The 25718-nt window shown below is 37.9% G+C and overlaps 1 protein-coding gene across 2 annotated transcripts in view; it reads left to right on the top strand.

The window, feature by feature from the left end:
* Positions 1-25718, top strand: part of LOC102941549 (sodium channel protein type 2 subunit alpha) — a 111965-nt gene that overhangs the window by 46991 nt on the left and 39256 nt on the right. For both annotated transcript variants that reach the window (XM_043525370.1, XM_027818996.3), the window contains exons 12-17: positions 1050-1397; positions 3371-3503; positions 6796-7034; positions 12700-12873; positions 15536-15892; positions 18712-19197. In XM_043525370.1, coding sequence (XP_043381305.1) covers positions 1050-1397; positions 3371-3503; positions 6796-7034; positions 12700-12873; positions 15536-15892; positions 18712-19197 — 1737 coding nt within the window. The remainder of the gene's footprint in view (positions 1-1049; positions 1398-3370; positions 3504-6795; positions 7035-12699; positions 12874-15535; positions 15893-18711; positions 19198-25718) is intronic.

The raw sequence follows: 25718 nt of genomic DNA, 5'->3' as shown, positions 1-25718 counted from the left end.
AGTTTCTTGTACTGTAATTAAACAGAAGAATTACCAACAAAGAATGATTTTCTTTTTCTCAGTGGTAAAAGGTCATCTTCAGATAACTCTGGTCCCTGCTGATCTCTGTGTACTTGCTTTGAGTCAAATCCTGCCCTGGGACACTCATACAAGCTCCTTTTGAAGTCCCACATTCCCATTCAAGGACAGAATTAGATCTCATGGCCCTAGACTTTTATTAAAAGTAATTTCAACTACATGCAAAAACCACCTTTAGAACTGTAATGGGTAAGCGGTGGCCTTCTGGGAACTCTGTGCAGTCTACGAGGGCTCTGCAACCATTCCCTCACAGCACAGTGAGGGCAGGCATGTGCCAATACAGTTTCCAGCATGTCTTCTCCAAACTTTTGACTGGGTGGTAGTTTGAGAGTGCTGCTTACGCTGCCCCTACATCACGGGGCCTGCTGGTGAAGACTACAGACTGGTGTACAGCCTAGGCTTATCCAGAGTGATTTTAGCATTGATCATTAGAACACTCATCCCTCAGGCAAGTAGAGTGAGATGCGGTGAGTAATGAGTCTTGTGATTTAGAGTCCCTGTTTCCCATAAAGAATGGAAAGAAAAATGTACAAGGACCCCTCATCCCTGCCATCTTGTGGGAGACAGAAAAAAGTAAAGCACACAAACTGTCAGGGTATCGGTGGGAAGCGTGCCTCTCCCCAGAACCCAGAAAATGGTGGACACCACCTCAGTCCCTTTTCTTCTTGCCAATGCTCCTAACTGCTAAACCTTCCTGCTTCCCCTCACCCACAACCAAACACTCTGATGCCAGTGGCTGGACTTCATTCCCCTCACTGTTTCTGACTACACCCTCCATAACACTTCAGAAATGATTCCCACCCACCGAGTAAACAACATGGCCCTGTGAGCACACTGTTGGTGCTTAAAAACAAATAAATATCTTCTTTCTAGAGTGTGGTTACTACTTACCATGAGAAAACAAGATATTGTATTTTAAAGTGTTTCATTTACTAATGCTGTTCTTTGTGGGGGGGCGGGGTTTCCTACAGTCTTTGCTGAGTATTCGTGGCTCCCTGTTTTCCCCAAGGCGCAACAGCAGAACGAGCATTTTCAGCTTCAGAGGTCGAGCAAAAGATATAGGATCAGAAAATGACTTTGCTGATGATGAACACAGCACTCTTGAAGACAATGAGAGCAGAAGAGAGTCTTTCTTTGCTCCAAACAGACATGGTGAAAGACGCAACAGTAACATTAGTGAAGCCAGTAGGTCATCCAGGATGGTGACAGCGCTTCCACCAAATGGGAAGATGCACAGCACTGTAGATTGCAATGGGGTGGTTTCTTTGGTTGGAGGACCTTCAGCTCTCACTTCGCCTACTGGACAACTTCTCCCAGAGGTGATCTTAGATAAACCACTGATCATAGTAACTTCACTGTCATATAAGCAAGTTTGAAATAGTTCGGGCAGGTGTTTCTATAGCTTCAAATTCATCTATATCTTGTAATTCTTTTAACACAGTAAAGGTGGGGGGAGGGAAATCTCCTTTCAGATACATCTGGCAGAACTCAACTCAAATATTCTGCTCTCCCTACATGCACTGTCTTCAATGGGAGATCTGCATATAGGATAGGGAGAGAAAAATATCTTAATTGAATGTTTGCATCTGGATCTAAGTTTTGCCCCAACAAAACACATTGAAATAGATAAACTTCCTTTAGTCCACAACTAAGTAAAAGTACAGTGCTTGCAAACGCATAGAACTAACAAGATAAGGGGTGATAGCCTATTCCCATTAAAGTCAATGGCAAAACCCCAAGAACTTCAATGGGAGGAAGACCAGGTACATAATATTAATGAGAAATGTGTTTATTATACACCCATCCAATTGCATTTAATTTTAGCTGAAGTTGTAAAATTTTGGAATCCAATATGAGATATTTAAAATATTTACAAAAAATGATGGTATATACAATATAATATTTTACAAAATGTATGTTCAATGACACTGGCTAGTTTTTAAGAGTACTAAAATTAATCACAAACATATTCATTACAATGCAGTGTTTAAATTTCACTATTACCATAAATTTCTTGTTTTATTTCTATGTTGATTTCCTATCTTGACATAGGTCTTTGGACCAGAAATTCAAAAAAGTAACGAAGGAAACTGTCAGTTGGTATATGTGTGCTTGTGCATATTTGATAGATCTTTTCATCTAAAAAAGATTCAGCCTGTTTATGTCGAGTCTCCTTTTCAGGAATGATAATTGTCATCACTCGTACAGAGCTTTTTATCTTCATGCTAAACCAGCATTAACCAATTAATCACTGCAACCCCCTTGTGAAGTAGGCAAGAGTTATTATCCCCATTTCATAGGTGGTAGAACTAAGGCAGAGAGAGTAAGTACTTGTCTACACAGTACATTAGTCTGCACCAGCTGGGAACAGGAGGTAAATACTCATGTGCACCAGCGTGTTGTGCTCTAACTGCTGATACATATTAAAAGTTCCCTACTGCACGTTAATGTCATCCCATTTCAACCAGTACTACATTAACACACACGGGGGAACTTTTAGTAACCGCCAGGAGGGTCTACACTGGCCAGTTAGTGCGTAACGTGCTGCTGTGCTTTAGAATTCACACTCCATACAATGCAGATCAATGCACCATGTAGTGCTCTAAGTGACTTGCCAAAGCCATACAGTGATTTGGTGAGAGAGCAGGAATTGGGATTCATGAATTCCTGACTCCCACTCCTATGTTCAGACCACTGTATCATGTCTCAAGCAAGAGGAGAAGAAAAAATTGTAAAAAAAAAAAAATAATACACATGCTCAGGAGCAGTAGCCTTGGTTAGTCTCTAAGGTGCCACAAGTACTTAATTTCTAAAGAAATTAATAAGCATTTAGCAAAAAGATATCTGGCAGCAAATTTTAGTTTACTCCCGACATTCATTTAAATTAGCCATTGGCCCCCAACTTCCCAGCACTGCTTGGCAATTTGCTCCCCAAATTAAGAGTCACCTTGCAATACTTTCTCAAACAACCCCTTCAATGAGAGAACCTGAATCTCTGCTGGAACCTAAAATCCTCCTTCTCCTCTATCTAATCACACTGCGTGTATTTTCATATACCCGCTTCCGATTAGCTCACTGCTTGTTGGGCAGTTTGAAATTCCCACCAGACATCTAGGAAACAGCAAAGCTAATCCTAGTGGAGACAGAAACTTGCAGTATGTAAGGAAAGTCTAATATATTGGATAAGAAGCTGTTCATAGCAGACTTTCCTTGAAAGTCATGATAGGATTTGTATATTGTGTTGTTAATAAGTTGCTGAAAATGGTTTAATTCACCAGCATTTCATTTGCAGGGCACCACTACAGAAACAGAAATAAGAAAAAGAAGATTGAGTTCTTATCAAATTTCCATGGAAATGTTGGAAGATTCTACTGCAAGACAAAGAGCAATGAGTATAGCCAGCATACTCACAAACACAATGGAAGGTATGTGACGAATTTCATTTTTATACGCATTTCACTGAATTTTTATTAGTTGCTGCACTTAAGACAAGATGTACACAATTTCACTTGTAATTGTATAATTGGACAGGTGAAGTCTGTATGGCACTGGAAGTACAAAATGAACATTTCCAGTACATGTTCTTAATCATTTAGCCTGATTTACCCTAAGCCTCCTATGATATTAACCCTAATCTATATTTTTTTATATATTGGCTCCAGTCTAGAACAGAGTAGAAGAAACAAAATAAACACTGTTCGGCAAACACTAGATTCCCCTGTGAGGAGAAAGAAAGAGAATTTCTCTTAGTGCAGTTACTGAAAGGGAGTTCAGGTCCAAAGGGTAACAGCCATCCAAGGGCAGATGACTAATTATGTCTTTTTTTTTTTAAGCTGCAAAAGGAGAAAGACTATTCCATGATACTAGCATTTATGATGAAGTGGTAGAGGCCAAAGAGATGGCTGATACCGCAGAACGGGATTTCTTTCTAAAACATCAGGTCAATAGGAGATTAAAGCAAACCTTCACAGAAACTATCATTACATATTAATAATTTGGGATAATAACAAGGATAATAACAGGGATGTGTTATGCATGGTCCTTACCCAAAGTCCTTACTTTAAAGTCCAAGGACAGACAGACAAGTATGGAAAGTGAACAACAATCAATGTCTTTTGGTTAAAAAAAACACCTATAATAATTGGCTCCCTCCAACGCTATACATCCACTGCTTCTCTTGAGTTACACTAGAGGGATGCAGACAAAAATATAAATAACGTTTCATAAAAACCTCATATATTGCAAGTTCCTTCTATAAAATATTTATTCACAAAAACTAGAAGAATGAAAGGTGATTTGGAAACATGATGAAAACTGAATATACTGGAACTTCATTCAAATAGCATAACATTTTGACTTGCTCTAAAGATCTGTCATGGTACCTTTTGGCACACTGTTACTGATTAATATGTGTAGGAAATTTTTTAACAGCAATTCTAAAAAGTCAGACAAAGCCTATTTAATTTCCTTTGTAATGTGTCTTCGACCTCAAACTTTAAAGAAAATGTATAAACAAAATTTACAAAGTACTCTTCAAATTCATTTGTGAAAAGTAAAAATTTCAACAGATTTTTTTAAAATGAGTCACTTTCTCATTTCTCAGAGAAGCAAATCAATCCAAGCTTAATTATAATCAGAGATGAAGGTGTACATTACTTATCCTCTTGTAAAAATACTTCCAATGCATTTTTACAAATCTCAGATCACAGTAGAGTCTTCCTTTCTACTAGATTTGATGTCAGTTGAGTCCATACAAATTTGAGTGATTTATACAAGAAGTTAGTACAAATTTGCCAATGTCTCTAAATGAAGCACTATGTGTAGATGGGTCAGTTTGCTTCCCATTATTCAAAATTCTGGGCCAGTTCTGCTCTCACCTATGGGAGCTCTTCTGTCACCTCTTCTTTAGCTGAAGAAGACTCTCACTGTTTACCTTTCTCTCCCTCTTCCCTTACTAGCAAGGACAGGCAGAAACATCAGATAGATCTGAGCTTATGTCATCCTGATAGCTCCTTTGTAGTCTCAAAGGCTGTGGTTTTTCAACCTCTGGAAGATGGCTAGGGAAACCCTGTCTTCCTTGTCCTCCCAATCATTCTCTCTGAAAGCCCATTTTCCATCCCAGTTCAGGGTCACTGTCAGTGACTGGGATGTGGGTGTTTGGGGCTAGTGGTTAGAGTAGGTATCAGTAGCCAGAAATTGCAGCCCAAGGTCAGTCAGAGGCCAGAGCCAAGGATCAGGAGCCAGGAGATGGAACCAAAGTTCAGAGCCGAAGTCAGGAACCAGAGCGAAGGGTGAGAATTGGAACTAACACAACCAGGAGCAAATGCTTTGAACAGTCGCTGAACTGGTGCTCAGCTTAAGAGCTGGTTGGCTGACTCCTCCAACTGATCATGTGGTGTAGCCAATTATGCAGACTACTATAGGCCCGCTGCACTCGTTAGGTTACCTGGAGACTGGCTCTGCTGGAGGCCCTGATTCCTAACAATAATCCTCCCCCATCAGCATTCTGACTAGCTAAACATTCAGAAATTTGGTTATTCCACCCAGCCAACTTGTTCTATCTTACTGCAGGAAGATCTTCACGACCAATATTTATACAGAATTTTGGAAATTGCTCACCTACTGATGCCCTTTGCAATACACACACTCAAACGCAACTTCTACTAAACAGTGCCAGGACATTTTGCGGGGGGTGGAGGGAAAAGGGGTAGGAGGCTGCTTTTCACTAAGCTAACTTCTTTTCACTTAAACCAGAATATCTCCATGTTCCTTCTGTCCTATCCCCAAACATCCCATCAAGGTTTGATTTCTCACACGGATGTTCATCCTTGCAATCAAACCTTATTTAGAGGCAATTTGGCTTCTGGAAATCTGACCTTTATGATGATGTCAAATGTAAGGAAAAATAGGAATCAGATATTCCCAACAGAGGACACAGGCTTACATAATAGATCTGCTTCTTAATTGACAGATTTATTGTAAATATATGAGAAGACAACTTGTCCTACTAAAACTGAGTGGGGGAAGGGGTTGTGTTTGTCTTAACCCACATACTGCATTTTTAAAAACAAAACAAAACAAAACAGTGGTTTGAGTCAGTGGTGGATTAGCCACTGGGCCAAGAGGCCCCAGACAATTGGGGGGCCCCAGAAAAAGGGTGCCCTTGTGCCCCGACTTGCTCCACCTGGTGTTCCTGCTGGGGAGCAGGGTTGGGGCGCAGGGGCTTGCCCCGCTCTGCCTGCCTGCCGCTCCTGCCGGGGAGTGGGGTTGGGGTGTCGGGGCTTGCTGGGGAGTGCCCGGGGAGGGGACTGCAGGCAGAAAGGGTGGGGAGGGGCCCCGACTTGCTCTGGCCCAGGGCCCCACAAAACCATAATCCGCTACTGATTTGAGTAAAGAATGAGAGTATCCCTTACATTGCAGTATGTGAAAGTAGTGGTTTAGTATTGTTTATTGTACTAGTGAATATGTCTTTAGTCAAGAAAATAGTGTACTACACAGCTAATGTGAAAGCAGCAGTATCATTGTGCTTATAAAGATGCTCATTTGGAAATGCGTGTATTTAGTGTACAAATCACATATGACTAATTCTTTCATATAGTATATTTTAGCTGCACATAAACCTTTGGGATATTTTTTTAATTTTAAACTAAGCACTTCTAGTGGCTCTGTTAGGAAAATTGTTGGTTTTATAAGTTAATGTTACACATTTTTTTCCAGAACTCGAAGAATCCAGACAAAAATGTCCACCGTGCTGGTACAGATTTGCAAACACTTTCTTGATCTGGGACTGCTGGAGCCCATGGTTAAAAGTAAAACATATAGTCAATTTGGTTGTGATGGATCCATTTGTTGATCTTGCTATTACTATCTGCATTGTTCTAAACACATTGTTTATGGCCATGGAACACTACCCAATGACAGAACAGTTCAGCAGTGTGCTGACTGTGGGAAACCTGGTAAGTGGGTTGTAATGTAGCATGTAGTGGATAAAAATGAATTTTCCTAAAAGAAAGCATATATATAGCATTCATTAGATAGATTAGATAGATAAAAACTTGTTTTAACTTCATTCCAGACAACCTTTTGTAAGCAGGTTAGAAAGTGTACACTGGACTCTCACAGATAAGAGTGGCCTCTTTCATTGACGCCACCGTTACACCGGATTTTTACAGGAGCATGATCAGGCCCATAATCTTGAGTTGTAATGTAATCATTGAATATTGTTTGACAGCATAATCTTCAGTTTAGGTAAATTGCTTGACAGATTCTTTGAAGCCTATCTTAGAGTTTGTCTTTTTTAGCTGCTAGATGATGATTTAATTCTCTCCCGTTGGTGCTGACACTCTTTGCATAGAAAATATTTTTTTAATGTCAGAAATCTAATAAAATATTCCACTATCAGAACAGCTCTTTGAATTGTCTTCAGTTACTTTTATATGAAAGTACTAATTCTGGAATAAAGAAAAGGAGTACTTGTGGCACCTTAGAGACTAACAAATTTATTTGAGCATAAGCTTTCGTGAGCTACAGCTCACTTCATCGGATGCATTCAGTGGAAAATACAGTGAGGAGATTTATATACATAGAGAACATGAAACAATGGGTGTTACCATACACACTGTAACGAGAGTGATCACTTAAGGTGAGCTATTACCGGCGGGGGGGGGGAGAGAGGGAACCTTTTGTAGTGATAATCAAGGTGGGCCATTTCCAGCAGTTGACAAGAACGTCTGAGGAACAGTGCAGGTGGGGTGGGGAATAAACATGAGGAAATAGTTTTACTTTGTGTAATGATCCATCCACTCCCAGTCTTTATTCAAGCCTAAGTTAATTGTATCCAGTTTGCAAATTAATTCCAATTCAGCAGTCTCTCGTTGGAGTCTGTTTTTGAAGTTTTTTTGTTGAAGAATTGCCACTTTTAGGTCTGTAATCGAGTGACCAAAGAGATTGAAATGTTCTCCGACTGGTTTTTGAATGTTATAATTCTTGACGTCTGATTTGTGTCCATTTATTCTTTTACGTAGAGACTGTCCAGTTTGGCCAGTGTGCATGGCAGAGGGGCATTGCTGGCACATAATGGCATATATCACATTGGTAGATGTGCAGGTGAACAAGCCTCTGATAGTGTGGCTGATGTGATTAGGCCCTATGATGGTGTCCCCTGAATAGATATGTGGACACAGCTGGCAACGGACTGCAAGGATAGGTTCCTGGGTCAGTGGTTCTGTTGTGTGGCGTGTGGTTGCTGGTGAGTATTTGCTTCAGGTTGGGGGGCTGTCTGTAAGCAAGGACTGGCCTGTCTCCCAAGATCTGTGAGAGTGATGGGTCATCCTTCAGGATAGGTTGTAGATTCTTGATGATGCGTTGGAGAGGTTTTAGTTTAGCTAGTGGTGTTTTGTTATTTTCTTTGTTGGTCCTGTCCTGTAGTAGGTGACTTATGGGTACTCTTCTGGCTCTGTCAATCTGTTTCTTCACTTCAGCAGGTGGGTATTGTGGTTGTAAGAATGCTTGATAGAGATCTTGTAGGTGTTTGTCTCTGTCTGAGGGGTTGGAGCAAATGCAGTTGTATCGTAGAGCTTGGCTGTAGACAATGGATCGTGTGGTGTGGTCTGGATGAAAGCTGGAGGCATGTAGGTAGGTGTAGTGGTCAGTAGGTTTCCAGTATAGGGTGATGTTTATGTGTCAATCACTTATTAGCACCGTAATGTCCAGGAAGTGGATCTCTTGTGTGGACTGGTCCAGGCTGAGGTTGATGGTGGGATGGAAATTGTTGAAATCATGGTGGAATTCCTCAAGGGCTTCTTTTCCATGGGTCCAGATGATGAAGATGTCATCAATGTAGCGCAAGTAGAGTAGGGGTGTCAGGGGACGAGAGCTGAGGAAGTGTTGTTCTAAGTCAGCCATAAAAATGTTGGCATACTGTGGGGCCATGCGGGTACCCATAGTAGTGCCACTGATTTGCAAACTAAGGTGCCACAAGTACTCCTTTTCTTTTTGCAAATACAGACTAACACGGCTGCTACTCTGAAACCTGTAATTCTGGAATGGCATTCCTCTTGCTATTAACATGCCAGTGCCACTTTAGGGAACTGGAAAAATACTCACCAAATGGGAAGATTATATTTTATTGTGTATCAGAAAGTACTCAATGTTTGTAAATTTACCAACAATATCAATAGAAAAACTAGGTGCCATTTAAAGCTGGAATTTGAACCTAGACATTTCAGAAGAAAAAACAAATATTTTTTAAATTTCTCGTGAACTGGAATTTCCAAGAAAAAAAAATCAGTTTCAGAAAATCTTCATTTTGGAATTCTGAAATTTTATTTAGAATTTTATTTTATTCTCTCTTCTCCCATAAATTTTTTTATATTATTTTTACATTATTTCATAACATTGTGTGCTAACTGATGTGTCATAACATGAAATAATTGTGGAAATAGTCTATATTATTTTATTTTCAAAATCATTTAGGGCAGCTTCTTCTTACTACTGACTGAAACATTTTATCTTTTCTACATCAAAGGGTCACTCAAATCAGTACTAAATAGCAGCTGCCCTTAATGATGTTTAAAATAAAATTAAAATAAAACAATAGAATAGAATATTTTAACCATTATTTTGTGTCATGTCAGTAGCAGTCGTAGTGCTGACATGGTATGAAATAATATAAAAATAAAATAAAAATGAAAAACATTTCACATAAAATTTTGGAATTCTGAAACACATTTGCAGAAGTCTCAGAATGGACATTTCTGTGCAAATGTTCATAAAAGTAAACACATTTTACTAAATGTTCTGATTTAGACAAAAATGGCATTTTCCATCAAAAAAAATTCCTACCAGTTCTAGTGCCGTCATTTTTGTAATCCAGATGAAATGGTATTGTAGCATTGATACTAATACTGTATTGGACAAATCACTATAAAGAATAGCTAAGTACTTTTGACAGTTGTATGTGCACAAGTGTTGTGTCAATTTTACATATTTATCTACATACACTGTTAAAACCTCACCCATAGGCTTGGGACTATGCACGCTTGCCTTTTTGAATAGTAAGACCTGCCAACTTTGTTGTTTGTGAGTATATATATCTGTATATATACACACACTCGCTCTCTCTCTCTCCCTGTCTCATCCACTTCACTTGCCATTTTCATGCTTAATTGCAAGAATTCTTTGTCTGCGAACAGGATTCTTGTAAATTTTTAATCCCTTGTCAGTGCACAAGATTGCAGAAAGTATGGATAGGAGAGGGATGGAATGAGATACACAGACTCATGCCATATGCACGCCTGAGAACCAAAATCAGCCAAGTGCCCTGATTATTATTGCTGGGTGTTAAGCAGTCTAGCTTCTATTCATATTGAACACTGATTTAGTAGGGCTGACATATAGCTCTGTAAGAAGATGTTTTAAAGAAAAGATACATTTTCTGTAGCCTTTACATTTTAGCAATGACCCTTTAAAACAGTACATTAATAAAATATAAAAACACAGAAATTTAAAATAACAGTCTGAGATGCTCTTCTATAAAATAGGTTTCCTTCCTCCTTTCAGCAACTGAAATAACTCATATTTTCCTTGTATTCATTACATATTCCAGAATATTCTTTCCCAAGATATTATAGTCTGTCTCTGAAAAGATTAATTTAGGCTCCTCTCACTCCAGCCATTTGCCAATCCAAGGTCCTGCTTTCCACCTTCTCTCCCCTCCCCCATTTTGAGTTCCTGATTTCCTTTCTCTGCATGTTAACAAGAAGTAGGCTTTGCACTATCCATTCTAATAATTCATTAACCTTAATTAAGGGTATGTGCATGCAGAGAGTGTCCTCTCTACTGGTTTCAATTAAATCCTCAGTTCCTCATTTGGTAGTTTGCATCCAAAGAATATTTTATTATGTGTTGATATCATATTCTATTGTTAGGGGATTGATTATGATATGGCAAACAGAAGATTGTGCTCTTGCACTATGGTTATGAGAAGGAAGAAATAGTTATGAAATGTAATGATTAACTTTCTATACAATTTATTAGTCATTTTGGATTAAGAACAACCAGTAATTATCAGAAAAGGTAGATTAATTTCAGCTAAAATGTTCTATTTCCATTGGTTTTGATGTTGCAGCAAAAGCTCAAGAAAAAATATTTGTGGGTGATGGGTATGTGTGTTTGGGAAGAAAGACTTTTTAAAATTTGTTTTTCATTTACTACCTTAATCCCTTGACCCCAATTGTAACTGTTCTGCAGAGTTGTCTCCCTTTTCCTCTGATTATGCTGTAATCGCCGTTAAATCTTGTCTAACTGTATAGTTTTGTTATTTTTGAAAAGTAGTATTTGTAAAAAATGTTGATATATACCATTTGAATGTGATTAATGTTTTAATGGTGTTTCAGGTACTGTACTCCCAATTCTGAAATTCCCAAATTTAAGTTCAGTCACCCAGAGCATCATAGTTGCATAGAGGTTTGAAAAAGTCAGTCCTGCTGCCATAAAATTAACTATTGTGGGAGTGAGAGAAAGTGGGATGAAGGAACTGCACAATCACAGTGTGGTGGCAGAATGCACAATTCCTGCTTTAGCAGATAACTAGGAAAATCCTGGACACACTTCTGTGGTATTTCAGAATGCTCGGACGTATCTGGCACTACATAGTTTGCTTCAGAATCACTAGGGCTTTACATGCTGCTTATCGGTATTTAGTGCAGAAGAGATTTAGGGGTGAAACCCCTGGCCCCACTAAAATCAATGGGGTTCTGCCATTTAAGCCTTGGTCCCTTCAGATATTTTGAACCACATTTTCCCATATGAATGTGGAGCTCATGGAAGATGCTACATTGGATGGAACCCTCTCTTTATCCACAGAACAGGTACAGCACAGACAGAGCAAGCTTCTCTGTCTTATTCCACCTACATACTTCAGTTCTGACCTGAAGGAACCACATTTAGGGGAAAGTTAGCTCAGATTCTCTCTCTTCTGAGACTGCCAGCAAGGATGCAAATTACTGTCAATTCTTGTGTTATTTTTATTTGATGTATCCTGTAGGAAATGGAGTGAAAGCACCAACTCATAAAACTTAAGTTACTAAATAAATGCCAGAAGGTAAAGTCTTTCAGTCACTGATTTTAATTACTGAATATTACTGTGTGAAAATATTAAGGAACTATGTAGATATATAACAAACTGTTACATATAACAGTTATAGACTGAGGGTGACTGGCTGGTGGGCTTTGCCCACAAACTCAGGGCCTAAGTGCCATATTTGGGGTCTGGAAGGAATTTTACTCTCAGTCAAACTGCCAGAGATTCTGGGAAGGTTTTGCCTTCCTCTGCAGCACTGGGCATGGGTCACTTGCAGGTTTAAACTCTCTGTAACTTGAATTTTTTAAATCATGATTTGAGGACTTAAGTAACTCAGCCAGAGGTTATGGGTCTATTACAGGAATGGGTGGGTGAGGTTCTGTGGCCTGTAATGTGCAGGAGATCGGTTTAGATGATCGTGATGGTCCCTTCTGGCCTTAAAGTCTATGAGTCTACAGCTGGATTGTAAAAATTTGCTCAAATACATTTATTAACAAACTTCCAGTATATTAGACTAATTGATTACATTTTGCATTTAGGTATTTACTGGGATCTTCACAGCAGAAATGGTTTTAAAGATAATTGCCATGGACCCTTATTATTATTTCCAAGAAGGCTGGAATATTTTTGATGGTATTATTGTCAGCCTTAGTTTAATGGAACTTGGTCTTGCAAATGTTGAAGGATTATCAGTTCTCCGATCATTCAGATTGGTAAATATATTAATAAATAACATTTACATGGGTTTTTTATTGACAGGTCCTAAATATACTTATAATTCAGCCACAGTATGTTTATATGGCACATTCAGAAAACTTCTGTTTTCACTGCATGCACAATGTGATGTGGAATAGTACTGGTGGAAGAATGATTGTGAATGCTTAATTTTTAAAATCAGGTCCAATAGTAATAAATCTGTTTTTTTAACACAAGGTTCAGGTAACATGTACAAAACCCTTATATTTTAATCTCATTTTTATATTTTCTTATTAAAATCCACTGATGGATAACTGATGAAATTAAGAGAGAGAGAGACGATCACATTTTCAATTTTTTGTCAATAATTTAATCTAATTTATCAAGGGAGAGAGCAAAACATGGTACTTTTCAAGTCTTTTTATCAACAGTATAGCAAATGATGGAGTGATAAAAGATATTATTAGAGATATGATCAGAGCATAAGATATAGGCATGTAAATTATAAGGCAGTATCATATGTTTTATATATTTATATACGTATATACAATATATACATATATGTTTATGAATGTACCTTATCCATCTGTCTTCCCCCAATCCAATACATTTATTAAAAGCTAGTTAAGGTTGTGCAAACACATAATTACTAATACAACCATAAAAAATACACAAAATCATCAGTTAAGTCCTGACCTGACCCCGGCCTTCCAAACATTTTGCCTTCTCTCTATTTCCTCACCTCCATTCACCATTTGTAATATATTTGCTTCAATGGGAAAAGGATGGAGTTAGAGAGGACAAAATGTAGCAATAATTGCCATGATTTCCATTAGATGTAACACAACACCATATCAAAGTACTGACTTTACCATGGCATCACCGAAATTAAGAATGTATGTTTCAGTGAAATATTTATATGGTACCATTGTAAATGTTTGCTTTTTTAACATCACCCTATAACCAACTTCATGTTTTTACAGGCCAGCATTCATATCGTTACTGGAGCCACAATAGGCACTATTAAAGTCAACTTTTATCAGTTGTTACCACATATAGTTTCTGAAAAACTGTAATACTTCCCAATACTAAGAATAGGAAATAACTAACTAGCTTAGGTTTTTTTATGGCATCCATTGCTGTGGCATCTAGCAACTTCAAATACAACATTATGTTTTCTGACAAAAAATGTTTTGTTTTGTTTTTTAAATGGAGATCACTTTATCACTATCACAATATTGCTTTAAAATTTGTCCACTGTTAATGAAGACTAGATCGTTCCTTTAAGACCCACCTCGCAGGACAGCATGTTGAGGACAGCATGGAGCTGCTGCAGGTTGAGCACTGCATCTGATGTGGGGAAGTGTAAACTACTATAAGGAGTGTAGCATATTCCTCTCCATTCAGTTCAAATGGAAAACAACTCCACACTCCCTCACAAAAGGCCCCACCCACCCTCCTGTGTGAGTTGCCAAAATGAGATGCTGTCCACAGCAGTTTGTGCAGATATTGAAAATAGGTTTGTGTGTGCTCACTGATTTGACTCCTCTTGGTGGGGTTCACATGCCTTGCCAGGCTTTACGAGGCTCCTTGGGCTTGATTGAGGGAGAGGAGAAAGTGCTGACTATCTACCATACGCCCTCCACTCTTGGTACCATAATGAGCTGTCCCTCACAACAGATTGTACAGATTTTAATATTATGATCCTTCCTCTATCTTGCCACTTGCTTTCAAGAGCAGTGAATAGTTTACAATGTGAACCTTTAAATTAGCATAATTGGGTTTCTAAACTGACACCTCAGTAAAATGAACAGGGTAGGTCACACCTCTCAGAATGATTGTTTCAAGATCAGCCCCTGCATGAAAGTTCACCAAAAAACCCGTGCTCAGGGAGAACAGGTTCCAGAGGTGGGAACCTTCTGCTAAGAACATTTTTAGGTGCTTGGCTTGGATTATTTAATCCTATGATAGGACAGGATATGTTACCTAGTGTACTGTAGTGGATCCAAGTCCATTTAGGGTTTACCAATACCTTGAACGACATCAAAAGGGGAAAGATTGTCAGTGTAGTCCATGGAGTATCAGTGCTGTAAATTCAAAATGACTCAGACACCATTAGAGATGAGCTAATGCGTTACACAATAGTTTAAGCTTCTAGGTTCTTTTCATGAGTAGCCACATGAAGGATACACTGCAGTAAACTAACCAAATGTAACCCCAATTCAATTTTTTTCACATTAAATATGGAATTTTCCTTCCCATTCACTGCCCCATGTCTTTCTCAATCTGCAGATAATCCATTAGACTTTCCTAAATCTTTGTGAAAATTTTAACTATCTCAACATTTATCAGCTGAAGTATTATTTACACATTTAAAATATCCACTTCTAGCTCTCTTTACAAGTATTATTACAAGCCATATTCTCACATCCTAGTTTCTATAGTTCATTTTAAAAGATATTTTTATATTTTCTAAACTTTAATGGGAACAGGCCTTATAGGTTCTGCATTACAAATATAGTGTAGACGGCACCCACAGCAAATTTGGCTAAATGGCATCTAAATTTATAAAATGAAATATTTTACAATACAGAACTTTTTATAAATAGAGATGCAAGACACACATTCAGAGTTTCATTGTAATTAGTACTAAAATGCTCCTTTGCTCTTGTTTTTCAGCTCCGAGTATTCAAGTTGGCAAAATCTTGGCCAACACTGAATATGCTGATAAAGATTATTGGTAACTCAGTGGGGGCTTTGGGAAATTTGACCTTGGTGCTGGCCATCATTGTCTTCATTTTCGCTGTGGTTGGTATGCAGCTGTTTGGTAAAAGCTACAAAGACTGTGTCTGCAAGATTGCTACAGACTGTGTACTTCCACGCTGGCACATGCATGACTTTTTCCACTCTTTTTTGATTGTATTCCGAGTGCTGTGTGGAGAATGGATAGAGACTATGTGGGACTGTATGGAGGTTGCAGGCCAAGCCATGTGCCTTATTGTTTTCATGCTGGTCATGGTCATTGGAAACCTTGTGGTATGTAATTTTTCAGATATTAATTTTCCGGCAAAAAAAGCATATATAACACTTAACAAATAAAGGTTTTCCAAGCTTACTTTGTAAAAACCTCTGTTTGGCTTAGACTACATGCCCACCCAGAGGAGAGAGAGGGAGGAACAGCCCCCCACCCCACCCTTACACTGAAGTGTGGAGTCCCCTGAGCTTGGGTCCAGGTGTGCAGGAGTAAGCAGATACTGCACATCCACTTATTCCCATGCATGGAGTGAGTGAGCAGCAAATAATTAACTCAGAGGTGTTGTCTGAGTCACAGTGTCTCCCACAAAGTTGAAGCTAGACAAATTTAGACCGGTAATAAGGCATACATTTTTAACAGTGAGGATAATTAACCACTGGAATAATTTACCCAGGGTCGTGGTGTATTCTCTCTCACTGGCCATTTTTAAATCAATACTTAATGTTTTTCTAAGAAATATGCTCTAGGAATTATTTGGGGGAGATTATATGGCCTGTGTTATACAGGAGGTCAGACTAGATGACCACAATGTTCCTTCTGAATCTATTAATCCTCCTTGGAATCTATTAATCCGGTTTCGTGCTGTGTATGCTGCACTACCCCTTGCTCAGAGTTGTGTATGAACACATAATCTAGCCCCCTGTGACTCTGTCAGCTGTTATCCCCTTTTTGTCCCTGTACTAGAAAATAAATGCTCCAAAGAACACTAGAGTGTCCTTATAAACACAAGGCTCTTGCGTGGATTATATAAGGTTTTTACCGGACAACTGTGATTCTAGCTTAAATTAATAAAAAAAATACACTCACAATTAAATTTCATAAATCATTCAGTTGTGCTTAATTATGTAGTACATGTGGGATTCAGATGCCTAACTTTAGGTACCTAAGTAGGTGTATAAGTTTTCAAAGTTCAGCCATTGTTACTTTTTGGAGATATATATTATAAAACAAACTTCCAGAGCAAGATGCATTTGCACCCACTATGTGCCTGTAAAACTTCTATTTTAAAATTACACCATTTGTGGAGTCCTCTAAAATTGCTTTAAACTATTTTCATGACAAACTAGAAGAATAAAAATGACATAATGATTAGCTGTATTTTCAGAACAGAATTTGCATCCAAGCTGACAGCTAGAGTGCCAAGTTTTTGCCCAATGTAAATTAAATTGGCCAATTTAGAACTTTTGAAAAAATATGTTTCTAACTGGGAAGCAGTGTTTAAGATAAGAGTCTACTGCTTTTTTATTTTAGTTTTAAGTTTCTTTTTATCGTCCATTTTTGTAACATACTTTGAGTTAATTAAAATAAAATGTCCTTTTTTGTTGATATTTTCATCCTCTTTTGGACATGTATTTTATTGCATATATTAAAGAAAGAGAGAGCTTCTACAGCAATCAATATGGCTACTGCCATTTATTTCTCTGACTTAGCAACCTCATCATTAAGTCATATTTGAGCCTGATCCCGCATTTCTTTGTGCCCAATATTTCTGTGACTTCAGTGAAGCTTTGAATGTGCAAGGTCTGAAGAATTGGCCCTTTAGTTTAGTAGAAGAGAAAGGAGAAGTCTGGCACATTTGCACATGAGGAAAGTTTGATCACATCAAAATTACAGTGATTGGTTTTTTCGTTTGTTTGACATCTGTCCTGGATTTACACTCTGACTGAGAGCCCAGTGTTTTTCTTAAATTTTTGTGGACACTTGTTCATTAGGAAATAGACTGACTGAGATTACAACTAGTCAGCCATCAGATGACAGCTTCTACTCCTAAATTTGAAAGTGAGAATATCCCATGACCTTTAAACTATCCAGACCACTACTTTTAAAAGGGTACTCTAGTGAGAAAGTGTACACCAGATTATTTGGTATATATCTATCTAGATATAGACATATAGATGAATAATTGTCTATTGCTATGAACATTTAAAAGAAAATAGCCCGATCTTATGGAAGACTTTGGTAAAATAAAATAATAAAAATGTTTTGTCCTTTTGTGTACCATCTGCTAGCCTAAAGTATAAATAATAAACCATATTCCTCAGAGCAGTATTGATACTAGCCTCATTAATGTTTCTGGTGAACAAACAAAGAAGGCCATTGTAATATCAAATTCCTATAGAAAAACAGAGGAAATGAGTGTGTGCTAAATGGAAAGATGAGCAAAACTGAAAGATTCAATAATTTTATTTTTTATTTGTTAAGTAGTATTCTAATCAATGGGAGTACTGTAAGATTTAATAAAGATTGTTAACCTTTCTATATAGTTATTAAGCCATCCTACAGAATTTAACTGAAAATTACATTCCTGCTAGAAATGTCTTAAGAATGGTTAGACAATCTAAGGAGGACATAATTTTACCATTAAATTATGTCGTTTTTTACAATAATTTCTATAGAATCCTATCCTATCTTTGTTAAATTCTACCAGATCTTTCAGAAGGGCTTGAACAGTGTTCTCTCAACAATCTGGTTGACACAGCCACCCAGAGCTTTTTAAAGCTATTTTTAAATGAATAACATTGTCTTGAGATGTTTAGAATCCAAGAACAGCAGCAATGTTAGTATGTGAGAATTTTGGAAGCTGAACTGATTTATTTTCATTATGTGAGTAAAGATGAACAGCACATGATAAAAAATGACATTTTTGTAAAACTCTTTCATGTTTATTAGTGTTTGTTATTTGATTATCCAAAATAAATTAAATAAGTTTCTTTTTTAAAACAAATAGTATGTATAATTTTTAATTAGATAGTATCCTTTAAAAATACTAATTTCTTATATACACATATATATTATACAGCTATGTTTTCTCATCTTTTAGGTATTGAACCTGTTTCTGGCCTTGCTACTGAGTTCATTTAGTTCAGATAACCTTGCTGCTACAGATGATGATAATGAAATGAACAATCTCCAGATTGCCGTTGCAAGGATTCAGAAGGGAATAGATTATGTGAAAAAAAAATTACGGGAATTCGTCCAAAAAGCCTTTGTTAGAAAGCAAAAAGCATTAGAGGAAATCAAAGCATTTGAAGATCTAAACAACAAGAAAGACAGCTGCATTTGCAACCATACTGTCGTTGAAATAAGCAAAGATCTTAATTGTCTTAGAGATGGGAATGGAACTACCAGTGGTGTAGGAACAGGCAGCAGTGTGGAAAAATATGTAGTTGATGAAAATGATTATATGTCTTTCATAAACAATCCGGGCCTTACTGTGACAGTACCTATGGCTATTGGAGAATCAGATTTTGAAAATTTAAACACAGAAGAGTTTAGCAGTGAGTCGGATATAGAAGAAAGCAAAGAGGTAGGACTTTTTATATATGAAAAATAAGTAATTATGCACTTATTTATTCATTATTTAATTTTATTTTCAGTACTGTTTAATAAATCTCTTCCTGTATTGTATAAAAATACTATACATTTAGAGTAATGGGTATGATAATTTGGCACTGATCTACCTAATGATGCATCAGGATTCCTTAGATGCTGCATTTTTACTGTCAGTCTGGAAAATAGTCTACATATTAGCTTACTTATTACAGCAGTTGTGTGATTTATAAATATGGCATTTCTTTCAGGTTTTATTATGTGAAGTTTTAGGACTTGATGCAAATTTCATAAGACATCATTTCGGTAGTAATTATAACAATGATCAGAGTTTGTGAAATCTGAATATTGTTGAAGGCCCTTGAGTATTATAATTGAGAACTCAAGGATATCTCTCTGCACAAACCTGATCTAATTTTTTATATATGAAAAGTAAAAAAGTATACGTGGGCAATTTCCAAAGACGAATACTAAGACATCATAGTATAAATAGACCAATGAGTGATGTTTAGACCCGCTGAAAAATGTTGTAAATAATCTTACTGGTGAGTTTGAGCTCAGAGAATATAGCCAGCTGATAGGGAGTATTCCATATCCCTTCTGAAGTGTCATTTATACCAGTACCTTAAAACTGTGCAGGAGTACAGACTAACCATTATACTGTATACAGCTGTAACAGTAGCTTACATGGAAAAATGATACTATTATTACTGTAACTAAGTGTTGGTTATTGTGCAAAAAGTAGACAAAAGATTTTTTTAACCAAACCAAAAAACCCAATAAACCAACAGCTTCATCAAAATAGACATGGCTGACACCTTGGAGATTAATGGGTATAGATAATATTCTCAGACAAAAATAGCGAGGAGTCCAGTGGCACCTTAAAGACTAACCGATTTATTTGGGCATAAACTTTCATGGGTAAAAAAACCACTTCTTCCATGCATCTGAAGAAGTGGGTTTTTTACCCATGAAAGCTTTTGTCCAAATAAATCTGTTAGTCTTTAAGGTGCCACCGGACTCCTCATTGTTTTTGTGGCTACAGACTAACACGGCTACCCCTCTGATACTTGATTCTCAGACAAAGAAAACTTTGTACAGTGGAGTTATGGCTCAGAGTACATATTATAAGTTAAGGGTAAGTAAATTCAAAACAAAATTTCAAGGACATAATTATTTTTAAAAATATTAGAAATCCAGAAATTTGAGCTTTAAGATGTCTACAGTCTATTACTGTAAACATCCTCAATTTAGAATAGACCTGGTTCTTGTATGGCTTGTGGGTGGAGTGCAGAAAGTATACAATATGTGTGATGTTTCACCATTACAGTACGTTTTGTTTTTTCTATCTAGGAGCTACACGTTCATGACTGCACATAGGAGGGTAGTCTGTTATATTTTCTTGTTTTAATGATTCACATATAATAGATGACACCTGGAACCGTACTGAACTCTGAGGAATAATGCTCTATTATGTGCCACCTTGGCCTCTCAAACTAGTCTCTTTTCTGTGGTATTCAGCCTCTTCCTATGGTTAAGACTCACCACAGCCAGAGAACCAACTGTACTTTATGGCATACTTGGTTGGCACTTTTGAATAAGAACCTAAGTAGGCTTTAGGCACAAGCCCCTATCATTAACTTCCTTCAGGAGCTGAAGGACCTCTCAGCAGGATGAACTGTCGAGAATTATCTCAGAAACAGTCTGAGATTCAAAAATGTCAAATAAAATAAAATGTGCTAAAAAACTGAGAGAAGAATCAATCTAAATGGTAACAAACTCACACTTAGATCTACGGCTTCCATACACTCACCTAGGCATGCCTAATCATTTCAGTTTAAAGAAAATGTTATGCTCACAGCATTAGCAAGCTGTGTCAATTAGTTTCTCAAGCCCTTTTTCCTTCCACTCTGCCATGCCAAAGTTCTAGTCACTGGTTCTGTGACCTTGAGTCTTTCAGAGGAACTTCCTTCTTTCTCTCCCTAGAACCTCACTCCTCCTTTCCTTCTTTCTCTCCCTAGAACCTCATTCCTCCTTTCCTTCATTCTCCTTATACCCTGGAGAGTCTTTGAAGTCCAGGTGCATTAGAATTCTAGCCTTGAAGTAATCTTTTTCATTAGCATATTGATGATAAGTTTGATCAAGTCCAACATCTGTGTCACTAACTTGGCCTCCAGCATTATGTCCATTCGTGTTCCAATTTTATTCCATATTGTGTGTTACCTTCTTTTCCAACTTCTGTCTCTGAGATACACTATTTCTAATGCTCCTTTGGACTTGCATATACACACTCAGAATTTCTCCCCTGCTGATGCTTGCCCATAAATATATAGCTTCCTCTGTATTCCAGGCTAAATTACAATCCTTCCGTTGCCTGCAGAGAATCTCTGCATGCCCTTGCTTATATGTTAAATGATAGACCAGTTTCTCTCAATCAGTCATACAGTTCCCATATTTTCAAAGAATGCCATATATTTCAACATCCAATATCAGATATGATTTACGGAAAGATGATATTCCATTATTCACAATATGCTATCTGTCTAATCAGGAATGTGAAGTGTATGTCTTTATTTATGAATTACACATAGTTTTAAAGAAGGCCCGTCAGCACACCCATCTGAAGGTTAAGAATAAGCCATTGTGGTTTTTGTAGTCAACAATTATATAAACATTTTTGGTATGGATGGACAAGGTTGCCTGAGAGTTCTTTTTTTCCCCTCATTTAATATTGTTTGGGTGACATTGTCTGTATTTTTTCAAACTTTCAAATGTTTGGATTACTTTCAAGTCGAACCTTACTTCTAAATTTCCTGCTTTTCTAATGGTTGTGTTTGATAAATACAATGATATGTGCTTTTCTCCAATCTAGCAAAGTTATTTTTCTGATAAATTCCTTAGAATTTTTTAAAAAATGTTTATGATATGCATTAGGAACTAGGGAGGCTCATAAGTTCTGTAGGGCACTTGGAGTCAGGGAATGGGATAGAGTAAAGCTGCCTAGAAGTTCTGTATGGATTTTGACTTCACAGTTGACTTCTACACATCGGCTACTCCATACTCTCCAGGCTCTGTTTGCTTCTTCAGGCTCCATACCTTCTTTCCATCTCTCTATCCAAGCGCTTTCTTCCGCCAGCTATTCTATAGTCCCCAAGACCTTAGTATATCAGCATGAACCAGGTTCCTGATGCAGGCTTTAGATGAATCATTAACTCTTCAGGGAGGAAAACCTGGCACTGCAAGCAAGAGTCAATACAAGGAATCTAAGAGAGAAATGGTCAGATGACTTTGGCTGGATGGAAACTTGCTGGTGAAGGCTGCAAAATTCATCAGCACAAATACGTGGAGCTTAAGAGATCTGCAAGCACTCTTCATTGGGGTCAGGATGGCCCTGGAAATTTGATTTCCATAGGGCTGTAGTGATCACTAGTAGCAAAAGAAATTGGAGTCCAGCTGCTTGTGCTGGTCTCTGCTCGTGGACTATTACTGGCAGTGGTTAGCTACCTAACATTCCAACATGCACATTTACAGTGTTGTCAAGGTTCCTCCCCCACTCTGAACTCTAGGGTACAGATGTGGGGACCTGCATGAAAACCTCCTAAGCTTACTTTTACCAGCTTAGGTTAAAACTTCCCCAAGGTACAAATTAATTTTATCCTTTGCCCTTGGAATATCCAGTGCCACCACCAAACTCTAACTGGGTTTACTGGGAAACGTAGTTTGGACACGTCTTTCCCCCGAAAATCCTCCCAACCCTTGCACCCCACTTCCTGGGAAAGGTTTGGTAAAAATCCTCACCAATTTGCACAGGTGACCACAGACCCAAACTCTTGGATCTGAGAACAGTGAAAAAGCATTCAGTTGTCTTACAAGAAGACTTTTAGTAGAAATAGAAGTAAATAGAAGTAAAGGAATCACCTCTGTAAAATCAGGATGGTAGATACCTTACAGGGTAATTAGATTCAAAACATAGAGAATCCCTCTAGGCAAAACCTTAAGTTACTAAAGACACACAGACAGGAATAGTCATTCTATTCAGCACAGTTCTTTTCTCAGCCATTTAAAGAAATCATAATCTAACACATACCTAGCTAGATTACTTACTAAAAGTTCTAAGACTCCATTCCTGTTCTATCCCCGGCAAAAGCAGCATACCGACAGACACAGACCCTTTGTTCCTCTCCCTCCTCCCAGCTTTTGAAAATATCTTGTCTCCTCATTGGTCATTTTGGTCAGGTGCCAGCGAGGTTACCTTTAGCTTCTTAACCCTTTATAGGTGAGAGGATTTTTCCTCTGGCCAGGAGGGATTTTAAAGGGGTTTACCCTTCCCTTTATATTTATGACAAGTGTGTATCAATGGATGTTGGGTAGTTAAGGAATGGGACCATGGTAGTTAGGAATTCCATGTTTATTTTTATCTCAAGCCCCATTACTTTCCATTCCTCCCTACTGCACTAGCTCTGGGTCTCACTGTGGGAGAAGATGCCCCTATCTGTACCTCTTTTGTATGTGTAGAAATGCTGTCATCTGCCCTTTGCTGGTAGTATGTGAGAAACAGTTCTGAGGCTTGATGAACAAGTTGTGAAAATTCTGTTGCCACCAGCCTAACCCATGCATATTGATGATTCTGCTGCTCCCTGTCTTCTGTATACAGGAGGCTGAAGATTACACATACCTCCTGTCCCAGTGTTTAAAAATTAGACATACAATATCATCCGCTCCACTTTCTCTCTCAAGGGATTCCGTTAAAACATAACTCCTTGTTGGGAGAAGGTCTGGTACCTTAGAACCAGGGATAAGGGATGAGACAGCATTTCCCTTCCCCCAAACATCGCACAAGGTTCTTAGAGTACTCTTAGCACATCAGAATGCCCTCAAAAGACACCCCCTTCAACAGGACTTCATTTTACCAGGAAGGAGTTGTGGGAAGCTATGTTGGCTCAGGTACTAAAGTATTAATTTTTTTTGGTGGCATAGCCATACTTAAGGGGAGAGCACTAACATTTATTTGACTGTCTGTCTCCATTGACAAGACATGAGAGAAGTGGGGTGGAGGGAGCTGAGGCAGATGCCGGGAGCAATTAATTGAGTTGGAAATTACAGCTGCTGGTAGTTGAGAGAATGGACTTCAATTTTTCTGTTTTTACACTCTGATAAATCAGAGTGCAAAAACCCTCTAGCAATCCGTTTTCTTTTTGAAGGCTGTCTCCACAGGAAATGGGCTGGAGACTTATTTTAAGAAGAAAGAGAAAGACAGAAAGGTGTAACTAATTTGGCAGTGAATAAATAACTTCCCAAATGTGCCTTTTCCTGTCTTAAAATGGTTATGTGCTCTAGAGATCTCACCAAAATCATTCAAATAAATCTCATTAGAAATTTCTAGGACAATTTGTGTTTTAGAGCAAATGTGGCAAAATCATTTGACATTCTTTAAAAAAATACCTATTATTTCTGAGTCCCATATTCCAAAAGCAACTTATCCAAATCATCTCAAATTTGGTTTAAAAAAGTTTCCCTCCCTACATTTGCCACATTTTAAATGGAAATGACATTTTTAGGATATTAGGGGAAGAGGTATTAGAATGGAAACTAAATTACAATCATAACTTTGGAGAAGCAACTCTCTCTTCATAATACAGTTTATTGATGGCGTATCAGAGTACTCAGGGCTATGCTACATGTAGTCTAAATGTTCAGTACGATCAACAATGGACTTTGGAAAAATGAAGTTGTTTATTCTGTATTGTTCCTATATTTTACAACTGTTTCACTTCTGTCATGATATTGCACTCATAGACGTTCCAGAGACATGTCCCATTTGACTTCAAAACAGTATCTAAGTTCCTCCAAGTCACACCACATCTCTTTTTAGAAGTCTGCTAGCTCTTTATCAGTTGTACCTTCAAAAGAGGCCTTTTGTGTGGTTAACTCTTCATAGGTTAAGTTAAACATTGTGCACAGGAGGAGATGATACTAGCTTGGCTGGTACATGACTGTCTCCCACAGGCTCTTCACGTCTTCCCAAGAAAAGTCTTGACAGCTGACATATTGGAGATATATTTGTACTTTTAAATGAATATGATCATTATTTACTCTGAAACATTTAGACAGCTATATGTTTCTCTTTTACATGTACTTGGAAATATAGCAGTTCTTTTGTCACTACCCATCTGTATCTCTGACAGACTCCCTGGTAGCATCTACTTAGTGCACCTGTCATACCTTTCCCATGTGGACCCTAAAATACCCCTATATATATTTATACATGCACACTGGGCAGCTGCACACACATTTTTGCCTGTGAATTTCAGGTCTTAATTAAAAAAAAAAAACTGCCTGGTTTGAAATGTTCATTTACAACAATGAAAGCAGCAAAATTTTTACAGTGCCTTGAGACATCGCAAATCACTTTCTAGTAACACTGGGGAATGCGCTCCCCCCAATCCCTATTTGAACATAGAAGACCCTGAACATAGGTGGAACTATTGGAGTGCCACT

Source organism: Chelonia mydas, chromosome 11 (assembly GCF_015237465.2).
Source record: "Chelonia mydas isolate rCheMyd1 chromosome 11, rCheMyd1.pri.v2, whole genome shotgun sequence".
Classification (NCBI taxonomy): Eukaryota; Metazoa; Chordata; order Testudines; family Cheloniidae; genus Chelonia; species Chelonia mydas.
This window is presented reverse-complemented; position numbering and strand designations above follow the sequence as displayed.